This window comes from Rana temporaria, chromosome 3 (genome assembly GCF_905171775.1).
Source record: "Rana temporaria chromosome 3, aRanTem1.1, whole genome shotgun sequence".
Taxonomy (NCBI): domain Eukaryota; kingdom Metazoa; phylum Chordata; class Amphibia; order Anura; family Ranidae; genus Rana; species Rana temporaria.
In genome coordinates, this window is record NC_053491.1 from 460,270,879 (window position 1) to 460,280,752 (window position 9,874).

The window sequence follows — 9,874 nt, forward strand, 5'->3', positions numbered from 1 at the left end:
TCCATAATGTTTTGGTTTTTAACATAAGTTATATTTTTATTGTCTTATATTCACATAATTTCATAAGAACAAGTTAAGTATAGTTTAGATTAAAATAATTTAATACAAAAATAAAATGTAATGTTTATTTTTCTTAGCTAGTAAATATGATAGATAGAAAATCAAATGAGAATGAAGTAAGTCAATGAAAATTAACTTGTTTTAGTAGTAGGCTTCTTAAAATATTATTAAAAAAAGGAATTAAACTGGTATTAAATTATGTCTTATTTACCTGATGTTCACAATACTGTCTGCAACTAAAATTGTGCTTGTGCTGTCATTTTTGATTATGTATGAAAATCTTTCAATAAAATATTATGGAAACAAAAAAAAAATCTTGCTGACTTGGAAACAGATAAATACTAATATGTAATTGTTGAACTAATTACTATTTTCTCATTTTGTTGGAGATAATATGCAATATAAAAACATATTTTGGCAACTTTTAAGAAAATGTATAATATAATAAGGACGGCACAGCACCCCATATTCAATTATAAGAAAATATGTTATTATAAATTAAACTAAGTGCATACCACACTATATCATTAGTTAAATCATCAGTTTGCATGTTCTACTTGTACCTCTGTGGGTTTCCTCCAGGTACTCTGGTTTCCTCCCACATTCCAAAGACATGCTGGTAGGTTAATTGGCTCCTGTCTAAATAGGCCCTAGTATGTATGTATGAATGTGAGATAGGGACCTTAGAATGTAAGCTCCTTGAGGGCAGGGACTAATGTGAATGTGCAATATATATGCAAAATTCTGCATAAATTTACAGCACTTTATAAGTACCTATAATTAAAAAAGTTCATAAAATCATAGCTTTTTATCACATACTAAAATAAAATAACATCAAGTAAGTCCTTGACATGGAATTGAAGCTGCATTTACAGCATCCTTATGTTTCCTTTGATCTGGAAATGCCCATTGATATGTAGATTCTGGTATTACTTCTGAAAAATGTTAGGAAGATCTCTGGGAGTCTCAAATGTCTCTTACAAAAAAATGTTATGCTGTTTTAGACCCAGATAAAATTCCAATATGTAATTGTTGAACAAATTACTATTTTCTAATTATATATGCAATATAAAAACATATGTGTGACACTTACATGCAACTGTTTCAAAAAGTAACAACACTTTTTAAGATAATTTATAAAATAATTAGGATTCAACAACACCCATTTCAAAATGTAAGAAAATATTTTATTATAAATTAAACTAAGTGCATGCCACAATATATCATTAGTTAAATCATCACAGCTTTGTAACAATCACATACTAAAATAACATTAAATAAGTCTTTGATATGGATTTAAAGCTGTATTTACAGCATCCTCATGTTTCCTGGGATCTGGAAATGTCCATTGATTTGTAGATTCTGGTATTGATTCTGAAAAATGTTGGGAAGATCTCTGGGAGTTGAGAACTGACTACCCCGGGGGCTTTGGGATTTCATATCTTTTGAGAGATGTCTTGCTCTTCTGTTCTGGAACCAAACCTGCAACATGTAAAAATAAATTCCCATTAATCATCTATATACAGTAACAAGTAAAAAGGTTCATGTTTATAGTATAAAAAGTTATCATCAGAAGGATCAAAAGTGACTTGAACAACTAGGGCAGTAATGGTGAACCTTGGCAGCCCAGATGTTCTGGAAGTACATTTCCCATGATGCTCGTCTACACTGCAGCATGCATAAACATCATGGGAAATGTACTTCCAAAACATCTGGGGTGCCAAGGTTTGTCATCACTGAACTAGGGGATGTTTGGAATGTGATGCCTTCATTTGTTTTAATTTTTCAGGACATTCTTTCCTTATGTTCACCTGGTGATCCAACCAGTAACACCCTTTCTGTCATAACGTGACAACACCAATCACTGTATTATATCTTTGGAGGAGCAGTGTTGTCACTTTAAGACTAAAACTGTGTTACAACTACAAAACACCTCTCCTTGTCTGTATAACATAGATGGAAAGTGTTCTGTCATTTACAGATGTGAACTGGGTTGGGCTGATAACAATGGTTAAGATTTCAGGGCAGAGTTAGAAGCTCACTACAGGAAGCTAGGTGATCACTGGATTTCTGGCAGGACCAACAACATTTTTTAAAAGAGAAAATTATTTTGTAGAAAGAAATAAGTGAACATGTTTTATATTTTGCCTACACACACACACAGCTCTCCTTCATACAGCAGATGACCCCACTTTATACTGTTATGTACACTACTGGAATGACTGAAGCCTCACAGACATTGAAAACATTTTGACACAGAACTGCATTCTCAGTTGCCAGGCCACAATTCCAGATTTCATCAGAAGGTGGCAGTAGGGAATAGGGATGAAATCTGGAAATACTGGTCCCGCTCTATAAAATGCTGTACCCCAACCGAGAAGGAGTGCCAAATGTGCTACTGCAGAGAGCAATTTTATTTAATTCCCATTAAATATAAAAAAAAACAAATATACAACAAAAAGTTAAGTGACTAGACTGTAAAATTTAAAATAGTGTAATATACAACAACTTTATACTAAATATCTGACATATTTGCTGCAGCAGCAATTTGTTAATTTTGCATTAATTCAATTTGTGATTTTAATTTCTATATATTTTGAGACTTGCGCAGTATTTTTTCACATTTTATACTAAATAGGAAATAGATTTGTACCTGTATTCTGGGTTCAGAAATCCCAGTTATATTGGCAATATGGCACCTCTTTGTGAAGTTTGGATAGGGGTTACGATCAAACTCATTCATCAGGAAGGCAGTCTGCTCCTCATTGAAGTTTGTCCTCTTTCTACATTGTGCTTTGGAGTTGCTGTTCTGGAAATCCTTAATATTGACTCTGGGTTGCTTGCATCCTTCGTTCTCATCTTCTTCCAACTTTCCTAGAAATAAGCACAAGGAAATTTAACCATCATGAAAACTTGATTTAGGAGATAGAAAAACAATAATACAAATCTTACAAAATACAAATTCAGAACTGATAAACACATTGACATCTCAAAAATGTACTATTATAAAAATTTTCCTTAGAGAAGTAAAATTGTATCAAGACAAAGAGATAGATAATAAGAGAGAGAGAGAGAGAGAGAGAGAGAGAGAGAGAGAGAGAGAGAGAGAGAGATAGAGAGATAGATAGATAGATAACTTACTTTTTAATGGATTCTGAATAATGGTGTCCTTATTTGTAGGCTCCTTGAGGACTATGTTTTTTTTGGCCCGTGCTTCTTGTTGGAGCCCCAAGAGAGTATACATTGCCAGCAGCTTTTGTTGTAGGGTGGAGGAGTCTTGTAGACGAGTTTGGCTTTCTGTAGGTAAGAAACCATCAGGAGAGATGCATTGGGTGCTAGTGAAGTTGTCCTGGAACCTCAGGGGAGGAGACATTATTGGATAGTCTTCTTCTAGAGAAAGCACAGTGCCGAGAACTTGGTCCAGCTCAGTATCCATGTCTGCTCACCTTACTTAATTCTGTTGGAATGAGGGACTGGGGTCCTTAGACAACTTTTATTCCCAAAGAAATGTGCAATGGAACTGGACCAGTATTGAGGTAGAAACCCACACAGTCCTTTGAAGTTTCTACAAAGGGGAACTGTATCCTTTGATGCTCTTTGGGGGCCTCACCCTAAAATTTGCCTCTTTACAGATCAGAAACAGGAATTATTATGTAAATATGTGTATTGGAAGTCAGGTTTGATGTTCCCCTACTGTATGAGTTGTCACCTCACCTGTAAGTTATTTATCACACCTTTATGTATGTTTGAAATCCCCAACTAGGGAGTAACATTATGTTAAAATCCAAAACATTATATATAGTAGTCCATAATGTTTTGGTTTTCAATTTTTTTTTATTATTAATTTATTTTAATCCAAATAATTATATTGCTACAAGCACTATATTTAACTTGTTCTTATGAAATTCAGTTTCTATAAGACAATAAAAATATAAATTAAGTTAAAAACCAAAACATTATATATTTATATATATATATTTGTATATATATATATATATATATATATATATATATATATATATATATATATATATATGTATGTATGTGTGTGTGTGTGTGTGTATATATATATATATATATATATATATATATATATAGTAGTCCATAATGTTTTGGTTTTTAACATAATTTATATTTTTATTGTCTTATATAAACAGAATTTCATAAGAACAGGTTAAGTATAGTGCTTGTAGCAGTTACATTTTTTGGATTAAAATAATTTAATAAAAAAATAAAATGTAATGTTTATTTGTCTTAGCTAGTATAGATTATAGATAGAAAATCAAATGAGAATGAAGTTAGTCAATGAAAATTTGTATTTGTTTTAGTAGTGGGCTTCTTAAAATATTATCATAAAATGTACTTGAACTGGTATTAAATATGCCTGATTTACCTGATGTTCACAATACTGTCTGCAACTAAAATTGTGAATATGCTGCCATTTTTGTTTATGTATGAAAATATTTCAATAAAATATTATGGAACCCAAAAAAATAAATGTTGCTGATTTAGATACAGATAAAATACCAATATATAATTGCTGAACTAATTACTATTTTCTTATTTTGTTGGAGATAATTTGCAATATAAAAACATATTTTTGACACTTACATGCAACTGTTTCAAAAGGTAACACAACTTTTAAGATAATTTATGAAATAATAAGGACGGCACAGCACCCCATTTTAAATTATAAGAAAGTATTTTATTAAAAATTAAACTAAGTGCATACCACAATATATCATTTCTTAAATCATCAGTTTGCGTGTTCTCCCTGTACCTGTGTGGGTTTCCTCCAGGTACTCTGGTTTCCTCCCACATTCCAAAAACATGCTGGTAGGTTAATTGGCTCCTGTCTAAATAGGCCCTTGTATGTATGTATGAATATTCGATTGGGACCTTAGAATGTAAGCTCCTTGAGGGCAGGGACTAATGTGAATGTGCAATATATATGTAAAATTCAGCATAAATTGACAGCACTTTAAAAGTGCCTATAATTTAAAAAAGTTAATAAAATCATGGCTTTTTATCACATACTAAAATAAAATAACATCAAGTAAATCCCTGACATGGAATTGAAGCTGCATTTACAGCATCCACATGTTTTCTTTGATCTGGAAATGTCCATTGATATGTAGATTCTGGTATTAATTCTGAAAAATGTTAGGAAGATCTCTGGGAGTCTCAAATGTCTCTTTCAATAAAATGATATGGAAACAACATTGTTCTGCTGTTTTAGACCCAGATAAAATTCCAATATGTAATTGTTAAAAAAATTACTATTTTCTAATTATATATGCAATATAAAAACATATGTGTGACACTTACATGCAACTGTTTCAAAAAGTAACAAACTTTTAAGATAATTTATCAAATAATAAGGATTCAACAACACCCATTTTAAAATGTAAGAAAATATTTTATTATAAATTAAACTAAGTGCATGCCACAATATATCATTAGTTAAATCATCACAGCTTTGTAACAATCACATACTAAAATAACATTAAATAAGTCTTTGATATGGATTTAAAGCTGTATTTACAGCATCCTCATGTTTCCTGGCATCTGGAAATGTCCATTGATTTGTAGATTCTGGTATTGATTCTGAAAAATGTTGGGAAGATCTCTGGGAGTTGAGAACTGACTACCCTGGGGGCTTTGGGATTTCATATCTTTTGAGAGATGTCTTGCTCTTCTGTTCTGGAACCAAACCTGCAACATGTAAAAATAGATTCTCATTAATCATCTATATATTGTAATGTGTAAAAGGTTCATGTTTATTGTATAAAAGGTTATCACCAGAGGGATCAAAAGTGACTTGAAAAAGTAACTACAAAATACACTTCCTGTCATAGGATGACCCCACTGATTGCTGTACCAAATATTCGGAGGAGCAGTGTTGTCATCTTCAGACAAGAACTGTGTTACAACTACAAAACACCTCTCCATGTCTCCATAACACAGATGGGAAGTGTTCTGTCATTTAGCCCAGGTTCACACTGGGTACGATTTGCTTCGAATTGAGATGCGATTTCACATGTGAAATCGCATCTCAAATCGGCGGCATTTGACGGCAATTGTCGGCAATGACACAGTCCTAATCGGTGCAACGCCGCATCTGCGGCACTGCACCGATTTCAAAAAGTAGTTCCTGTACTACTTTTTGCGATTTCGGGCCGCGATTTACATTGACATCTGTGCAGAAACCTGCACAGATGTCTCTTAAATCATGTCCGAAATCGGGACTGCCAGCGGGAGTGAAGCCGTGCAAGTTCAGCTGAACTCACACGGCTTCACTCCCGCAGCCCAGTGTGAACCAGGGCTTACAGACATGAACTGGGCTGGGCTGATAACAATGATTAAGATTTCAGTGCAAAGTTAGCAGATCACTACAGGTACACTACAAGTGTTCACTGGATTTCTGGCAGGACCAACAACATTTTTTAAGAGACAGAAAATGTTGAAAGGTATATTGTAGAAAATTTGTGAATATGTTTTATATTTTGCCTACACACACAGATCTCCTTGATACAGCTGTTATGTACACTACTTGAATAATTGAAGCCTCATAGACATATAAACATTCTGACACAGAACTGTATTCTCAGTTGTCAGATCACATTTCTAGATTTCACCAGAAGGTGGCAGCTGGTATGAAATCTAGAATTACTGGCCCGACTCTATAAAATGCAGTACCCCAATGGAAAAGGAGAACCAAATGTGTTACAGCAGAGGGCAATTTTAGTTAATTCCCATTAAAACATAAACAAACTAAAATACAACAAAAAGTTAGGTGACTAAACTGTAGAATTTAAAATAGTGTAATATACAACAACTCAATACTAAATAACATTTTTTGTTAAAAAGGAAATAGATTTTTACCTGTATTCTGGGTTCAGAAATCCCAGTTATATTAGCAATATGGCACCTCTTTGAGAAATTTGGATAGGGGTTACGATCAAACTCATTCATCAAGAAGGCAGTCTGCTCCTCGTTGAAGTTTGTCCTCTTTCTACATTGGGCTTTGGAGTTGCTGTTCTGGAAATTCTGAATATTGACTCTGGGTTGCTTGCATCCTTCATTCTCATCTTCTTCCAACTTTCCTAAAAATAAGCACAAGGAAATTCAACCATCATGAAAACTTGATTTAGGAGATAGAAAAACAATAATACAAATCTTACAAATTACAAATTCAGAACTGATAAACACATATCAAAAATTTACTATAAATATTTTCCTTAGAGAAGTAAAATTTGATCAAGAGATAGATAAGGAGAAAAAGAGAGCGCGAGAGAGAAAGAGATAAATAGATAGCTAGATAGATAGATAGATAGATAGATAGATAGATAGATAGATAGATAGATAGATAGATAGATAGATAGATAGATAGATAGATAGATAGATAGATAGATAGATAGATAGATAGATAAACTTACTTTTTAATGGATTCCGATTAATAGTGTGCTTATTTGCAGGCTCCTTGGAGGTTATGGATTTTTTGGCCCGTGCCTCTTGTTGGAGCCCCAAGAGGGTATAAATTTCCAGCAGCTTTTGTTGTATGGTGGAGGAGTCTTGTAGATCAGTTTGGCTTTCTGTAGGTAAGAAACCATCAGGAGAGATGCTTGGAGTCCTAGAGAAGTTGTCCTGGAACCTTGGGGGAGTAGACATTGTTGGATAGTCTTCTTCTAGAGAAAGCACAGTGCAGAGAACTTGGTCCAGATCAGTATCCATGTCTGCTCACCTTCCTAATTCTGTTAGAATGAGGGACTGGGGTCCTTGGGCAACTTTTATCCCTAGAAAAATGTGGAATGGACCTGGACCAACACTGGGCTACAAACCCACTCACTCCTTTGAAGTCTCTGAGGAACTATATCCTTTGATCCTCCTAGACACCTAATGGTGCCTTACAGCTTGGCATTGCCATTGTAGCAATTATTATGTAAATATGTGTATTAGAATTCAGGTTTGATGTCCCCCTACTGTAAGAGTTGTTACCTCAGCTGTGAGTTATCCATCACATTTATGTATGTATGAATTCCCCATTTGAGAACTTCTGACAAAATAATATTTTCCTATATATATATATTATCATTGCATTTTTAGTACATATGTAAATATGAAAATTATTCAAAATAATTATAATTTTCAGTGTCTGTATATGTTTAATATACAACTATCACTAAGAATATGACCAAGTATCAATAAAAACGTTGGGGCAGATTCACAGAGCAAGTACGCCGGCGTATCTACTGATACGCTGGCGTACTTTCAAATTTCCCGCGTCGTATCTTTAGTTTGAATCCTCAAACCAAGATACGACGGCATCTGGGTAAGATCCGACAGGCGTACGGCTCCGTACGCCTTCGGATCACAGATGCAATACTTCGGCGTCCGCTGGGTGGAGTTTGCGTCGTTTTCCGCGTTGGGTATGCAAATTAGCTTTTTCCAACGATCCACGAACGTACGCGCGGTCGTCGCATTCTCTTACGTCGTCTGTAGTCGGCTTTTTCCGGCGTATAGTTATAGCTGCTATTTTGTGGCGTATAGATAGACTTGCCATGTTAAAGTATGGCCGTCGTTCCCGCGTCGAAATTTGAATTTTTTTTTTTGTGTAAGTCGTCCGTGAATAGGGATGGACGTAAGTCACGTTTAAGTTAAAAAAATGACATTGTTGCGACGTCATTTAGCGCAATGCTCGGCGGGAAATTTATAAACGACGCATGCGCAGTACGTTCGGCTCTTGAACGCGCCTAATTTAAATGATCCACGCCCCCTACCCGGATCATTTGAATTAGGCGGGCTTACGTACTATGTATACGCCGTAAAATACGACGGATGTTTTCCTTGGTACATACCTTAGAATGAGTTGCGCCTCATATATGGGGAATAACTTTACGCCGGACGTACGACTTACGCAAACCGTGTATATTATGCGCCGGGCGCAAGTACCTTTGTGAATCGGCGTATCTCCCTCATTTGCATATGTGCACAGAAAATCAATGGGAGCGGCAAATGCGCCCAGCGTAAATATGCACCCACGATACGATGGCGTAGGCAAATTACGTTGGTCGTAGGAAGCCTATTTTTAGGCGTATCTCAGATTGTGGGCACGGCGCACAGATACGACGGCGCATAGTTACACTTACGCAGCGTATCTCGAGATATGTCGGTGTAAGTGCTTTGTGAATCCGGGCCTATGTGTGTGAGCTGAGGTAGTTGCCTTTTGTTTAACTTCACCCCAAAAAAATATCAAACCAGTGAAAGTGGAAAAATATGAGATATATTATATGGTCATCATTGGTAAGTTGCATTTACCATGGTTATTTCTTAGCTGAATGTGTATCAATATATTTAGTTGTTAGGGCCCATTTACACTATTGCTTTTTAATTTATGGGTTCTGATGCCCTAGAACGCATGTGTCGTGGATCCCCGTTATAACGACAGTGTCTGTTCCCATCCCAGTTCTCCAGTACAGTGCGTCTTTAAAAATCTGACAAATTTTATTTCTGCGTTTTGGTGCATTGGGAAGGCCCATGGAAGTCAATGGCAAGGCATAAATCATGTGCTTTGATGTGTTGGTGACAAGTAATAATGAGCGTTGGTCAATGGTTGTTTAACGTATCCACTCCTAATTCTAAATAAAAAATGTAAATGGAAATACACACTGATGCATGACAATGCACCTACCTGACATTACACAAAAACACACCACTACACCCATGCATAGATCAAAATGGCCCCTTAATGTTTCTTTGAGATGAGAAAATTAGATCTGAAATAGCCCGGCTGGTTTTGATGGTTGCCGCAATG

The 9,874-nt window shown here is 35.2% G+C and overlaps 2 protein-coding genes across 2 annotated transcripts; both read right to left on the reverse strand.

Annotated features, from left to right (window-relative positions):
- Positions 1-1,368: 1,368 nt before the first annotated feature.
- LOC120930583 (homeobox protein siamois-like) lies at positions 1,369-3,496 on the reverse strand. The gene is made up of 3 exons (XM_040341758.1): positions 3,202-3,496; positions 2,714-2,934; positions 1,369-1,542 (listed from the first exon to the last, which is right to left on the reverse strand). Exons 1-3 carry the CDS (start codon positions 3,494-3,496, stop codon positions 1,369-1,371), a joined length of 690 nt encoding a protein of 229 aa, XP_040197692.1.
- A 470-nt stretch (positions 3,497-3,966) lies between these two features.
- On the reverse strand, positions 3,967-7,794 carry LOC120930584 (homeobox protein siamois-like). The gene is made up of 4 exons (XM_040341759.1): positions 7,500-7,794; positions 6,946-7,166; positions 5,606-5,775; positions 3,967-3,973 (listed from the first exon to the last, which is right to left on the reverse strand). Exons 1-4 carry the CDS (start codon positions 7,792-7,794, stop codon positions 3,967-3,969), a joined length of 693 nt encoding a protein of 230 aa, XP_040197693.1.
- Between the last annotated feature and the right edge of the window lie 2,080 nt (positions 7,795-9,874).

Coding starts and splice junctions, on each gene's coding strand:
- LOC120930583 (XM_040341758.1), bottom strand. CDS start 3,496: ATGGATACTGAGCTGGACCAAGTTCTCGGCACTGTGCTTTCTCTAGAA. Junction 2,935..3,201: donor TATTCAGAATCCATTAAAAA/GTAAGTTATCTA, acceptor GCTTATTTCTAG/GAAAGTTGGAAGAAGATGAG. Junction 1,543..2,713: donor TTTCTGAACCCAGAATACAG/GTACAAATCTAT, acceptor TACATGTTGCAG/GTTTGGTTCCAGAACAGAAG.
- LOC120930584 (XM_040341759.1), bottom strand. CDS start 7,794: ATGGATACTGATCTGGACCAAGTTCTCTGCACTGTGCTTTCTCTAGAA. Junction 7,167..7,499: donor TAATCGGAATCCATTAAAAA/GTAAGTTTATCT, acceptor GCTTATTTTTAG/GAAAGTTGGAAGAAGATGAG. Junction 5,776..6,945: donor TTTCTGAACCCAGAATACAG/GTAAAAATCTAT, acceptor TACATGTTGCAG/GTTTGGTTCCAGAACAGAAG.